The following is a 15,153-nucleotide window of genomic DNA, read 5'->3' on the forward strand; positions in this document are numbered from 1 at the left end:
GTAATAATATGTAATAAATGTAATAATATACACTTTGCCAAAGTCCTTACCTGACACAGGATGTAGACCTGATTAGCAGCATGATGTATGGATGGAATGATCCCGTCCTATCCTACACAAACATACTGTAATGGCAGTCTGCCTCAGTACAATGAGCAAAGTATAAGTATATATACTCTTTTGATTCCATGAGGGAAATTTGGTCTCTGCATTTATCCCAATCCGTGAATTAGTGAAACACACTCAGCACACAGTGAACACACAGTGAAGTGAAGCACACACTAATCCCAGCGCAGTGAGCTGCCTGCATAAAACAGCGGCGCTCGGGGAGCAGTAATGGGTAGGTGCCTTGCTCAAGGGAACTTCAGCCGTGCCTACTGGTCAGGGTTCGAACCGGCAACCCTCCGGCTACAAGTCTGAAGCGCTAACCAGTAGGCCATGGCTGCTCCTAAAGCCCAACTCATATACAGAGCTAGTTCATACAGATGTTTGGAGTATGATAGCAATAAAATGAAATGAGTACGGCATATCCATGAATGCATTCAAAGGACAATATGCAATATGTAATTCTTCTCAAGTGACTGATATATTAATGAATGTTGAGCATAAAATAAAAAAGAATATATCACATTAATGCTACATTAGCGAACCAAAAACCTAAAACCATCAGAATGTGAAACTACACTGGTTTGAATTGCATATGGTCCCATTCCTGCTGGTCTCTGCACTTCAACATGGTCAAGCAAAAACTAATTGTATACCTTTCCCCCTCCTGAGGCTTTTGTAATGGTAATGTTAGACCTATAATCTGCTCAGCCTATGCACACTTCCCAGAAGTCCTGCAACCGTGTTTGCTGTGCTGTCTGTATCCTGGTCTGACACTTCTGGGTCCACCATTGACTTCCTTTTGATGTACTCTTCAATTATAGTGTGGAGCAATCATCTCTCCATTCCAAAGATGGTGATTGAGCTTAAAAGCATCCAGCCCAATAATTTGGATGCATACTTTTATGCCATTTTAGACTGCTCACATGGAAACTTTTGAGAAAGAACAAAAATGGTTTTGATATCTCCTACTTTTCTTCTCCATATCAGAATTGATAAGCATATCAAGTAAAAAAAAAACAAGTTAACTCATGTGAGAAGCATTCAATGTGTGTTTAGTAAGTAAATGCAGCAAAAGTATCAAATCCACTTCAGCCACATAAGAAGCAGTCGGCTATACAAGAAAGAAAGATCTAAGAGTTCCTAGCACTCTGTTGCTTATTTGTGTTTTATTTTTTATCAATCTTCCTCTAAATTCTATTCATCCAAGACTGCTGTCTTCCCAGGTCAATTTTTATTGGAAGATGACAATCTCAAAGAGCGGAGGCCCTTTTATCAGTGTGCAATACAGTACCACCCACACATCAACCATTCATGCTCCTAATGGTCCTGAAGAACACTGACCACTTAATCCACCGCCACCCCAGCAGGGGTGCTCTCACCCGAGTGCTTTGAGCTATCCGATTTGCTGTAATTCTGGTCTTTACCGGTTTACACTCCATCACCCTTGGGTGTGTCTAAGGCTAAGAACCTGAATTAATAATGACTCAGCCATCAGACTCCTAACACGCACAAACAAACGAAACGATTCTTCATGGAACCACACAAGATGTAGTTGTTTCAGGTTTTTTTTTTTTACCAAAGATGCATTGGTCAGTTCTTTGGGCCCAGAGGGAAGCATTGTGTTTGCTCTTACCAGCAATGTCAAAGGGAGGTTTTAGCAAAGTACCACACAGTGAGAAAGCTATTCAACACCAATGGCCGGCCAACAACTGTGCCTAATCAGTCTTCAGAGAGTTGTGAACAAACTGGCAAGGAACCATCCCCTGGTCTTGCAGAGAATGGCTGCCATTGTGAGGGGTGAGCTAATGTATGACAGTCGAGTAAACGGCTGTTTGTCTGGATCATTTTCCTCATTAGGTGAGATTAGTGCACCAGCCGGTGAGGAAAGCACGGCCGAATGCGAGCCATGAAGCTGACTTACTCTTCACATGGCTATTTTTGTCTGTTTACTCTTGCTAGGAGAGTCTTTATTGTGCTCACACTTCATTTGAAAACAGCAGTTGCTGTAAATTCGCAGTTCTACTGTACTCTAGTGAGACTCTAGTAAGACAACTTATCATGTTTACCCAAATCACTTAGGCTTTGTTAATTCCCATAGCACACTCTACAAAGCCTTTCAATCCATTTACATGCTCCTACTGGTTCTCAGGAGAAAGTTAGGCATCAACAAAGCAGGAAAAGGGTGCATTGTTAGCAGAGGAAAAATCCCTACCTTCCACTTTTTGTCTACTGTCTGTTTAGGGCTCATCATATTGTATTAAAGAGACTTAGGGAAAAAAGAGTTTTGATGTGCTTTGATGGTCTGATCGCAGAACCTGCCTAGGGCCTCAGACACAACCTGTTCAATTCTCCCAGGGATAGTTATTCAAGGGGGCCACAAAAGTGCCCAGGTTCTTTTCAGAGTAGCACAATTGAAATGACAACGAGAAGCTGTAGCAAAGATTGCAACTAGGATAAAGTCAACATTGTCAACATTCAACTCTGTTAAAGCCTCACAAATAAAGCAAGTATACAGTAAATGCTGGTATATCATTTTTTTTTCTTACATAGCCTGTTGTGTTTCTGTTTGGCTCAGCTCTGGAGGGAGATTAGGACAGTCCTCCACTATGATGTGACTTTGAAGTAACATGGTGAGTACCCTTTTTTGTAATTGTCCTATTATGTGCATACTAGTCTGACATTTCCCTCACAAGAATGTTGTGGCCTTCGTCACGGTCTAGAGACCATCTTATTTTTTTAGCTATGTGGTGTCTGAAATGTTTCTAGCCAACAGTGAAATTAAGTGACCCAGACAACCTTAACATGAACACTACTTTCTCACAGCAGGCGTCTTTTTTGATCTTGTCACCCAAACTTACAACCTAAATTTATTGAATGGCTTAAAAAAATCTGTGATTTCACACTTTTCTCCAAGTGAGGTACTAAGAGTTTCCAGATTACATCCCAAGTTCAAGCCGTAAACTTGTAGAAGGTCTATATGTGATAGACAGCACAAATACTATTGCCAAATATATCTACAGATGATGTATCTATCTTGCTGTATATTTGACAGTTTAAAAGGTAATTCCTGTATAATGATGGGATGATAACATAAACTCCAGGCTTCGTTGTTTATAAGTCAATGAGTGCTGCATGTGCAGCCGCGACTTGCGATGCCAAGTGGGCTGGACTACACAGACTCTTGGATCTGCTGAGGCTGCACATGCATTAAACCTAGTTGTATATACCTAAGGCAGGCATTTCAAAGAGTTCCAACTTCCACAAATCAGCATTATATCTCACAGAATTTACTTAGCTATGCAAACCATTTAGAATCAACTCCAAACGAGCCATATTTCTTCATAAAAAGCTTCCCAGAGTCAAAACGAGGCACTTTGTGTTTGCTCTCAGTGTTGGTCAGGTACAGTTGGCCAGGGAGCAAAAATAGCCCAGTCAGCATCAGACCTCATCACAGTGAGCTAAAACAGACCTGTTGAGTATAAACCTAAACTTGAGTGATGTGTGACTGTGACTGTGTGTGTGTGTGTGTGTGTGTTAGTTCAGAGTACATGTTTACGTCCATCTCTGTACACTCTCTCTTCTTAATAGGAAAAGAAAAGAAAAGAAAAAACATCGTAACTCCTTTGCTTGCATCTCGGTAATATTGTGTGTTATTCTAGAAAGGCGATGCAGTCCTGTGCTGGGCCTCCCTGAGGGAACTTCTGGAAATTGGGATTACTATTGACAAGTGCTGGATTACAGAAACCCCGCTGGGATGTCAAAGGGGCACACTGGCCCCTCTTTCACCCCCGGCCTTTGCGGAGAAAGGCATCACTCGTAGGGGTTGTGCACCATCAATGATTTGCTTAAGAAGATCAGAAGACCTTTTGAATGATCAGGGGTCGCTATTGGCCCAAGCACCCCCCCCCCCCCCCCAGATTTCCCATGGATTATGCCTGCATCCATATCCTGTCACGTCCGCATTGGAGAGCGCTCCACAAAGAGAGCCCAGAGAGACCAGTCCCTCTTTGCCATAAACTCTCCTCCTCCCACAATGCACTTGGTTTGAGTGCTTGTTGGTTGGGAGTTGATATTGGGAGGACAAAGGGAGGCCCTTTTGCCTTTGGCAAATGCACTGCCTGTATTAATAGGAGTTGCCCTACTGGTGCAGACATATTCAATAGACATTTATGTGCAACCCACTCAAACTTCATACATACATATTTTTTGGTTGCCAATGCAAATGATTGAAATGAAATGAAAAATGATGAAATGAAGTCCAGCAAGTCTGATGAGGAGGGTCATATTCCATTAGTCACGCGTCTTCTGCATCATCCTGTAATCACTGTGTCTGTGGATGTCCATGAGATGTCAACCATGCTTGCCGTTCAAAGCCCTGACAAGCTTAAGTCTCAGAGCCCAGTGTGCTGATGGGGTAAACAGGGGGACCCGGAGAGGAAGGGCAAGCACGAGTCAACAAACAGATGGTGCACACGCTACTCTCAGGATGGTGCCTGCTCTGGGGTCGGAACTCACACAAGAGCAGCGGGAGGAATTGGAATAATGCACAGCTCCTCAGCCATTAGCTCGAGGCTAACTTACTTTCACCCAATGTTGGCTGAAAGCTCCCATTCTCTGCAGTTGACATTGTCAGACATTATTGTGTGTTAAGCAATATGTTGAGCTCTGCCAGCACATTCCAACTTGCCATTTCCCCCTAAAGTTAAACAAAAAGACAAATGTCTTTAAGGCGCACATTCATTAATCATGTCTCGATTACGTGTCTGAGGGACATGTTAATGCTACTGGGATAATTCCCCTGTCGTCGTTCCGTCAGGCAGGGCCGTGTATGTTGTTTATGTTTATGGTGGCATGAAGCTCGATCTGTGATTACATTTTGAGGTCGGGGTGGGTTTCAACACCGAGGTGGGTTTGGGTTTTGCCCTGACTGTGCACCGTCAGCACTTCCCCAGTGCCCACCGAGGGTCCGAGACCGACCTCCCCTCTCAATGGCCGCCTCGAGGCCCTCTGCTCTCCAGGGTCGCGTTCCCCCCTTTGAACTCAAAACCACAAGAGGTGACTCAATGGGAATGAATTCAGGATATACTATAAGGTCACAAAGGGCCTGTGACAGACACTGCACTGGGTGACTTTGACAGCCATATCCTGACACAGGGTCTCTATGCATATTCCAGTTCTATGAACGTTTTTTTGCTTATCACCAAAAGGGTCATAATTCATGAAGCAACTACTTTAATAGACAGATGTGGGATAAAGGCTTTGTATGAAAGTGATAGGCCTGGTGGAGGAGGGGGCAGGGGATTTCTGTCTTATCGAATATATTCAGGTTAGCACACCTTGCTGGCCATTTCTCCTTAATTTCCTTCCTTCCTTCCCATATAATAAATATGTTGCTTTTTGAAAAGTCCATCTCCAGTCTGTTCTATTTTACAAGTGAGTACTGCCCTCTAGGTAGTGTCATGAAAACTGCCGTGATCCTGACAGAAAGGCTAATTTGTGCAAGATCTGTTATAAATTGTTTACAATGTATGTTAAATGGGGATTTATTGCAACAATAAACCTTCGGAATGATATCAAACACATGGATCAGGGTACATGCATAAACAAAAACAAACCAAAATTTGCTTTTCTCTGTGGTACTGCAACATGTAATCTATGTTTAATACATCAACCAAGGTGGCCTTAACTTTGTTTTGGATTTTTTATTATTTACAACTTATTTGAAATAATAGCAATTCAAAGAAAACAGAAGAGAAATTCCATAAAGCTCTGGAATGCTTTGATTTGTCATCAGTGACCCCGTACATCTGGTATATTTTTGTACACACACAAAGATGAGGGAAAAACTCAAATTCACACTGTGACTGGACACTGGACAAATAGTTTATATACAAAGTGTTGTGACCATTGGACGACAGAGGCTTTCAGGGATTCTGAAAGCATACCCTCTTTGAACATTAGGGTGAAATGCTCCCCTGCCTTGTGCCAGAGGTGATGCATTTTTTGGAGAAGTCTTTGTTCCACTGTTTAAATCACGCATATTTAACACAAATATTGTTTGGTTTGTAACTCTGCATGGCGTTGGATGTACCTTTAACCTGAATAGACAATATCAAACAAATGGAAATCAAACATTTTTGTGGGATACCAATGTCAAGACAAGTCAACTTTATTTAAATAGTACATTTCATGCACATACTCAATGTGCTCCAAAAGAAAGAGAATAACACAACAAACATGAGATGACCACACAACAAAGCTAAAATAGATAAACATGAAAAGATGGAAATTAAAATACAAACAATAAGAAGTTAATAAAATAATAATTAAAAACAATAAACAATTAAATTACTTAAATAGCCTCAAAAGCCTAATTAAAAGTGTGAGTGGGGGCATAGTGACTAAAGGCACCATGTGCTGAATTTCAGTTAATTCTGGGTATTGCAAGGAGCCCTTAATAATGTGAAAAGCATGTGTTCATATGTGTCTCCCAGGCCTTCATTGGTTAAATATTTCACACATATTATATGCATTATGCTACAGAAAATATGACATCAACTGATTTGGTTTTGAGGGTAAAACAGTGAAACAGTGTAGGGGGGGGGGGGGCAGAGAGAGAGAAAAGGCTCCCTTTGGTAAGAGACTTAAAATTGTTTGCAAAGTTTGCCTCACGCCTTTCTACTTTCCATGATTGACTCTTATTGGGTTTGTTTGAATTCAAACATACTTTTAGCTGGTCCAACTGAACAATTGCAGAGACTTCAGAAGCCATAGCAACATGAACTGTTGCCCCATCAGACAAGCCCTTGTTTGCAGCTAGGCTGATGGACACAACAGAAACTGAAGTCCATGTATCATCACTGTCAAACTACTGAAGCGTGAAGGAGTACTTCCTTAATGCAAGTGTTCTGTAAGCATGGTATGCTCCCAGAGGCGACTGGAGCAGAGAGAAGGCCTCATATCACAAGGCCGGCATACGTGACAAATGTGTGTTCTCATGTTGGTAGCCTAGCAACCTCTGCCGGGGTCCTTCGTAGCCCTCTGCCGACACATCTGCCCTGTTTTCCAACAGTGACTCGGCCCAGTCACATGACTTGTTTTGACTATTTCCTGTGCAGACCGTTTGATTTCTTTCACCCCTGGTCTTGTGATTTAACCAGTTCTGGCACCTCTCTCCCCAGCTCTTGTTCCACATCGGCAGGGGGCTTCCTCCCAACCCCTCGCGCTCTTCCTCTCCTCTTTTACTCTCTGTCTGTCTCTGTTTCCGTTTCTCTCAGTCCGTCTCCCTGCATCTTTCTCTCGGACCCTTAGGTCTGGCCGGCGGCGCTGTGCTCTCTGTGGGGACGCCCCGACTTTCTTTGTGCGTGCTCGTTTTCTTTTTCCCCCGTCTTCCACACACTTTGAGCTGTCTGGCCTTTTTTCTTTAATCTTCTCTTCTGTTCATCTCTCCTTCATCTCAACTCACCTCCTCTAGTCACCCTCACCATAGTATGAAAATCTGACTCTCCTTCTATTTTGATTCCATTTCTCTTTCACATGTTTAGGTTTTCGGAGTTCTACACAGAGTTAGGAAAAGGTGGTGACGTGACATAGTCTCCGAAGTTATTGAAACGTGTAGGGACTTCAAAGGCACCCTTCTGCAGGTGTTAACGCTGCTCAACAAAGGGAGTGCTAATCTAGGGGTAGTCCATCAGCTGCACGGTCCTGTCGAACAAGAAACACCTTTGAAGAAACCAGGCTCCATATTGTGATACATTTACTGTAAACTTGATACCTGGCTGCACGGAAAAACCTCTCTCGCTCTCTCCTCTACTTGGCTGTTTCTCTCATTGTATTTCATGGATTTAATTTAAATCCATGAATTCCTACAAAAGTGGAATTACAGTGAGGTAAACAAAGCCAGAACCAAGCACTCATAAACATTGCGCTTGGGCGAGAACATCTCTCAAGTGCATTTGGAAGCATTTTTGTTTGTCTCCTCTGTCACTGATGGTTCTAATTAACTATGTTTTACATAAAATAAACATGATTTCTTTGTTTACAAATTTGAGGTCATTGGAATTTGAATATGATCATCATGCTTCCCCATTCCTTTGTAAAATAAATGTGTCTGGAAAGCATGTAGGTCCTTCCCAAATGGGACCTAGGGGCAGACCTCACATGAATCGGTATGATGCCATGCTGAAGTTCACTGGGAAACCCCTTGACAGACCCTACAAATCACATGGAGTGGCTCTGTTGCGTGGCAATATGTTTTCAATTGCTCGATTCAGGCAGACTGAGGTCATGCTCTTGTGTGGCCTGAACTTGATCAAGTGTCTGCTGAGTTCAGGGAGCCAGTGGCTGGCACCAGGACTCAAGGAGCCAGGACACCGCGTGATTGCTTCCATCCATAAAGGGGTGGTCAACACACAATACTCACTGCTTTTCTCTGGTTGGCCCAGGTCAGCATGTGGAACCAATCTCTCATCCCTGCCTGCAACTCTGAACCCTACACATAAGGAAAACAGAATTGAGCTGGCCCTATAAACACATTGAGTACTCCTGATAAAGACAAAGTATGATTAATTAGCTTTGCTCACGTCCAAGCTGTACTTCAGGGCTACCTAGGGCTGCCAAGACACCTGTTTTCAAGAGATCTGTTTTCTTCATTAGCAGTGATGATAAATACAGACCACATTTTGAAGCTCTTTTTTCAATCTAAAAAAACAATAGAAAATTATTTTGTCATTTTGGTGACAGTTACTGTATTAGAGAATGAAAGAAAATAGATAAAGCTGTATGATTATGAACAAAATCATGTCACTATCAGGCACACAGGCAGACAAACAGACAGAAACACACACACACACATACAGAGAGAGAGAGAGAGAGAGAGAGAGAGAGAGAGAGAGAGAGAGAGAGAGAGAGAGAGAGAGAGAGAGAGAGCAAAGGTGGTTGCTGTATCCTTTGACTTGGAGGAGTCACATGCTGGAGATCTGACACACACATTCCTGTTACTATTACCAAAGCAAGAAACTTGGTAAATGATAGAGTGAAATTAAAGGCATAGTCCTTGATTCTGCCGAGATTGTTGTCAACTGATCTAATATACTCTCCCTTCAATAACATAAGAGCACCAGTGCCCCTTGTTGTTAATTGGCTGAATTAGTGTATTGATTGTTGAGTCACTATGGTTCCCATTCCAGAGCCAGGAATGTGTAAAAACCATAGACTGTATACAAGGATACAAGGATACAAGGAAGTTTATTGTCACATGCATATAGTTACTGGAAGTAAGAAATGCAGTGAAATTATGTCTGGTGTCAGCCTATTTGTGCATTAATGGGGGGGGGGGGGGGTAAAAAGTGCAGTAGAAGAGGGGTTTAGTAGATTAAGTGGCAAGGGCTGCATAAAAAAGGTGGGGGAGGATTGGGATTGGGTGGGGGGCACCAACAAGGAGCACCCAAGAGCAACAGGGGCAAGGAAAAACTCCCTTACCAAGGAAGAAACCTTGGTATATATAGAGTCTATGGTAAAAACACCAGAGCTTTTTTTGGTTACATACATAACATTTGGTTATGGGCAGTGAGGAGAAAGTGAGAATTTACCTGAATTTGACAATGCATTGCACTGCATTACAATCACAAATTATACCATAAAGATATAGAAGATGAGTGATCATTTAATACCATAGCATGCATGTTCATATCTTAACCACAAGGGGTCCTTCTTCACTATGACTTTCTTCAGCTACTTTACATGATGCACCTGTAGTCCTGCTAGGGCAATGGGGGAATAACAGAGGCATGAGGGACAGATGATGAACTGCAGTATTTTTCTAAATCAATAAAACAGCTATTATTATTACATTATTATAAAATAAGAAACAAAAACACACACACAAATTTCAGAAGGTAACTTAGCCTAGGCTACTCATTCAATTTAAGATTTAACAATCCTTCCTGTGGGTCTTCCAATCTGGTTACCAAGAATCTGTGTGTAGGCCAGTGCTAGGCCTTATTGCCATTTCGATTTTGGACATGAAGTGCAGTCCTACCCCATACGGCCTGCATGCCCAAATAAGTAGAATTACAGACACGTGCGCCCCCGCAAGTCAACGAATAATATTGCAGTAAAACCAGGAAATGTTACTTCCTTGTTATAATGTAGGCTATCCCTTTCATTTAAAATCCATCAAACTACAGACAGGTTAGCGTGAAAAGGGTTAATGTTTTAAGGAAGTTGCTTCATAACGGAAACCCCAAGTTTCATTCTGACTTCTAGACTGACTAAAAACAAACTCATAAAATACAGGAAAATTAAAAAAAATCACCGTGACATGCGTAGGTAGGTAGGCTATGCCAGGCACAAACTATGTTTTTAAGTAGGTTAGTATGACTTAGAACGTAGCCTAATGTTACAAAGTATTTTGTTCAGTTTTAGCATAACAGTGCAGTTACATCGCCTAATTGTTCAAATAATAGGCTTTTAGCAGAAAAAAGATTTTGATGCCGTGAAGATGAGCAACAGTGATATAACACCGTCAACATTTCTTCGGAATCTCAATCATGGCACGCATCGTAAACTGGCAGATTTTTTGGACCCTCTCGACACATGGAAGAGGATTCTCGTCGACATACAAAACAAATCCACGGGCCAGCCGAGGTACACACAGTTACACTTCAGGTAAGTTCTAATGGTATACGCATTCTGCCCACTAGATTTCATCAATGTTTAGTCTCCATCGCATATGGCCTACTGTGAACTATTCTGTGCCTCTACAGGAGGTTCGAGGGACTGATGGCAAAAGGGAAAAGCCCAACAGTAGAACTACTCTACGACTGGGGCACAGCCAACGCGACTGTAGGTGAATTGGTGGATCTATTAGTGAAGCACAAGTTATTTGCTCCAGCTGATCTTCTTCTTCCTGGTGAGTTTGCCAGTGTGGCGCCATGAAGTAGATTATTATTGTCGGTATAGGCTACTGAGATTTTTGTTTTTAGTTGACTATTTTCTTTTCTGTTTTCATAGATGTGGTTAGTAGTAGGCCAGTTGAAGCAGTGACTGGTCTTGTAGGCCTATGCCAAAAAACAGTGGCTCTGGAAAGTAAGCCTAGGCCAGAGGAATCTGTTGATCCAGGTAACTCATGATGTGACATTTTAGCAGATTTATTAGGAACACATCAGAGAGTAAGCATTAATCATCTAGTTTCTACTGAAGTATGAAAATGATTGAATATGTTTGATTGTTTCATAGCTGTTTTCATGTTAGGTTGTATCAAAGTTTTGTCAGCATAATAGTAACAGCAGGTTCCTCTCCCTCAGGTTTCTCTAGGTTCTCCTACCATGAGCTCATGAAAATCACAGGGAACTGGGATGACCGCCCAACATCCATGGGAGGAAATAAACTTGGGGAGGGGGGCTTTGGTATTGTCTACAAAGGTTGCTTAAACAACACACATGTGGCTGTGAAGAAACTCAACATGGTAAGTGTTAGTCTATTGTATTATTACGAACTTTGTAGTTGGATGATGTTTGACTGACATTTACTTATTTATTTCTTCCTCCTGACCCATTCCTGTTTCATTCAGATGGATGACATCTCCCCAGATGAGCTCCAGATTCAGTTTAATCAGGAGATTCAAACTCTAATGGTGTAAGGCAACTAGAATGTATTGTCTTGGAACTGGAGACATCACCTTTAATGTGATTTGTAATGTTCAGAAATAGAAATGTTCTAGAAATGGAAACCAAAGGAGATCATGAAATTGCCTCTCAGTTACTTTAATACGTATAGCCTTTTTTGCTTTTGAAGGGTGGAAAGCAAAGCTTGATATATAGTGTATGTTTGTAATTCTATAGGTTAGAGCATGAGAATCTGGTAAACATGGTTGGATTTTCATGTGATACGGAACATCCCTGTTTAGTGTATGCATACATGCCTAATGGATCATTGCTGGATCGTTTGGCCTGCTTGGTAAGCAAACCACCATTTTTCAGGGAAACCAGGTGATATAATGTGGTATATTCACAATCTGGCTTTGAACTAATATGTGTGTTTGTGTTTTTTTTTTAAGGATAACACCCCGCCTCTCTCATGGCATAGAAGATATATAATTGCTGTGGGAACAGCAAAAGGCCTGGAATATCTACACAGCAATCATCATGTGCACAGAGATGTCAAAAGGTCTCTCTTCACTTTCAATCTTACTATTTAAAGTAGGTGTATGTAAGAAAGCATATTTATGTGCTTCAGTCAAGATAACCAGCTGGTGGCAACATTATTTACAGATTATCTTCCTTAGAAACCGTTTCAGCACTAATGCAGGACTCTGCATTAGCTAACTAAACTTTAACAGGCCTATCTAAATATGACTCAATATTCAGTGTAAAACTATTGACATTATTGCCTAAACCATATTTAAAGTTATTTAAATCTAACTTTCATATGACCATTTAGTTGGATGTAAAATAATTTATTTGAAGCCTTGGGTGCAAAAAAATATGTGAAATTGGAAACAAATAAGGTTTTATTTACATTCCACACTCAATAGCATGGTATTGAAAAGTATGGTATCTATTTTAAAAGTGTATCGGTCTCTTCTTGGAAGGAGGCTCCTCGCCTTGGCCGTTATCATCATCAGCCTTTCTTTTGTTGGCGGCATAGTGCTGCATGCTGAAGGAATGCTTCTCCGGCCTCTATTTCTTCTCCGTGATCTTAACAATCACAGAGTGATATACTATGCCATCCACGTTGTGCCCAGAAACCCTCCATAGCCCCGGGATCTCTTTGCCAGCGTTTTTGACTGGGGACAAAATTTCATAGACAGTCTGTCCATTGGCCAACTCCTGAGTGCTGCACTCGGTTGTGAAGTCCAGATCTAAATTTGCATCCTCTGGTTCTTCTGGCTGCCAGGGAATCTGGAGGGGGATGGAAGGGATTGGTTCTGGCCTTGGTGGTTGAGCAGTTTTTCAATGGTCTATAGGCTGTGGATTTTTTTATACATTTTTTTTTTGTCAGTGTTGCTATACCATTATGCTATCTTAAATAGAGAAAATAACATGATGGTGAATAAGTCTCAAGGCCTACGCACACGGCCGGCGGCGATTTATGGCAGGTGACCGGCAAAATGGAATAGAATCTATTGAAGTGAATGGTGCAACAGCAGTGTGTGTAGTAAAGCTATTACAGAATTCCACCGTCTCGTTTGTCTGTCGCATCTCCGCCCGTGTGTGGTGGGCTTTAAACTGAATATATAATAAAGTAAAACATATTAAACATTCTAAATGAATGTATTCTTTTTTCCATTTAATGTTTTTGTATTTTTTTTTATTTTTATTATTATTTTGGCAGTGCAAATATTTTGCTGGATGAAAAACTTGTGTCAAAAATTAGCGACTTTGGGCTGACACGAGCCTCAGCAAAGCGCACATCCACCACAGTGATGACCGAGAAGGTGGTCGGGACTACAGCCTACATGGCACCCGAGGCCCTGAGGGGAGAGATCACTCCTAAATCAGACATCTACAGCTTTGGAGTGGTATTCCTTCCTTGCCTTCTCTTTGACCGTGTAGAAACACAACTATGTGTCCCTTAAAGTGACTTTTCCATCACTAGAAAAATGGCCACAGACCTTAAGTCAAGTCAAATTTATTTTTATAGCATAGTTAACACAACAGGGTTGTCCCAATGTGCTTCACCAATGAACTAAAACTAATGTTAATAATACAAATAATAATAATTACTGTATATGCTGGTAGTTTATTCTCCATGAGACTTGTACTGATTGTACAGTTTTACAATAATTTTATTTGCTTTGGCAAAGGTGTTGCTGGAAATAATATCTGGACTTCCACCAGTTGATGAGGAACGAAAACCTAAATTTCTAGTAAGTTTCCAATTTCAACAATGACACATATTCTTTAGTTAATTTAGCTGTGCAGTATTCTGCATTATCTCTGTTGATGGCATCCTCACAGATGGAGGTGAAAGATGAGATTGAAGATGAGGAGATGGAACTGGAAGACCTGGTAGATAAGAAAATGGACTCTGTGGACCTCTCCTCGGTGGAGAAGATATTTGGCCTGGCTTGCCACTGTCTTAATGATAAGAAGGGCAAGCGACCAAGCATGGAAGAGGTAATGGAGTTACTGTTCAAAATCACAACCTCCTGAACAACCCTAGCAAGACATGTAGCAGGCCTCAGCAAACCAAATAGTCAGTAAGACCAGGGGGTATTCCAAGTACATGGTTTAGTGATAAACCTGGGTAAGTTAACTCCGAGAAAGTGGTAAACCTCCTACAAGAAGACCCTATGGCATTGTTTTGTTAGGCGAATGAAGCCAAACAGCTCTTCTGTTAGGAGGTATACCACTTACTCTGAGTTAACTTACCCAGGTTACTAAACCATGTACTTGGAATATCCCCCAATGATCACACTCATTCCGCACCACACCCCTCATATCAGTTTGTTAAATGTTAAAAGATGTTCAGTAGAATGTCAGAATGTATGAAGGCTCCCTGCTCTTCTTTACTATACTAACTCCAGAGCCATAGTGATGTGCATATTGCTGTAATACTACCCCCCCTCAGACCTACTCGAATTTGATGTTTATTCAACACTCCTCCCATCTGAGAATGTTTGGGAGTCTTCAGAGCTCAGTTGCTTGCACTGTGCCCTTGAGCTAGCCATTTGAGCAGAAGTTATTCAGCTGCTACAGCTTTATTTTGCCCCAGAGCAAGGCGATGCAACTTGAGATGTATCAGCGCATCTAGCTGGATGCCCAGACTACTTGCCCAGACATTGTTTTGTTGACTGTTATGTGCAAGTCACTGTTTATTCTTTACAAAATCACACCTCTTTTTGCAGGTGTTGAGAGTGCTGAAGGATGATGTCATTGTGGACTGACAAAGCCAGCAAGAACTAAAAATATACATCAAGTGGTGTAATGTAACCGGCCATGGTGTTGGTGGCACCTTCAGTTTGTAAATAAACAAATATATGGTTTCAATTGTCGTTGTTACGTCATTAATGACATTTTATTTGAGAATGTGCTTTATGTG

At 41.5% G+C, this 15,153-nt stretch overlaps 1 protein-coding gene and 1 long non-coding RNA gene across 3 annotated transcripts; one reads left to right on the top strand and one right to left on the bottom strand.

Annotated features, from left to right (window-relative positions):
- Positions 1-507: 507 nt before the first annotated feature.
- Positions 508-15,101, top strand: irak4 (interleukin-1 receptor-associated kinase 4). Of its 2 annotated transcripts, XM_042109389.1 has the most exons (12): positions 508-519; positions 10,442-10,776; positions 10,875-11,020; positions 11,122-11,229; positions 11,415-11,575; positions 11,681-11,745; positions 11,952-12,066; positions 12,167-12,276; positions 13,444-13,630; positions 13,916-13,978; positions 14,070-14,228; positions 14,960-15,101. In XM_042109389.1, the coding sequence occupies exons 2-12, from the start codon at positions 10,610-10,612 to the stop codon at positions 14,996-14,998; spliced, it is 1,320 nt and encodes a 439-aa protein (XP_041965323.1). In that variant the 5' UTR covers positions 508-519; positions 10,442-10,609; the 3' UTR covers positions 14,999-15,101. The 2 variants fall into 2 exon arrangements, with proteins under 2 accessions (XP_041965323.1, XP_041965324.1); XM_042109390.1 differs by lacking the exon at positions 14,960-15,101 and having other exon boundaries at positions 14,070-14,923.
- LOC121723587 lies at positions 6,115-10,243 on the bottom strand. The gene is made up of 4 exons (XR_006034982.1): positions 9,780-10,243; positions 8,691-8,808; positions 8,531-8,599; positions 6,115-7,812 (listed from the first exon to the last, which is right to left on the bottom strand). It is a non-coding gene; the product is annotated as an uncharacterized LOC121723587 (long non-coding RNA).
- Positions 15,102-15,153: the final 52 nt, after the last annotated feature.

The sequence above is a fragment of the Alosa sapidissima genome, chromosome 11 (assembly GCF_018492685.1).
Source record: "Alosa sapidissima isolate fAloSap1 chromosome 11, fAloSap1.pri, whole genome shotgun sequence".
In the NCBI taxonomy this organism is placed as follows: Eukaryota; Metazoa; Chordata; class Actinopteri; order Clupeiformes; family Clupeidae; genus Alosa; species Alosa sapidissima.

Bases quoted from the DNA above. Each gene is read 5' to 3' on its own strand.
- irak4 (XM_042109389.1), top strand. From the start codon at position 10,610: ATGAGCAACAGTGATATAACACCGTCAACATTTCTTCGGAATCTCAAT. The intron at 10,777-10,874 runs GTAAGTTCTAAT...GTGCCTCTACAG, and splicing joins TACACACAGTTACACTTCAG to GAGGTTCGAGGGACTGATGG. The intron at 11,021-11,121 runs GTGAGTTTGCCA...CTGTTTTCATAG, and splicing joins AGCTGATCTTCTTCTTCCTG to ATGTGGTTAGTAGTAGGCCA.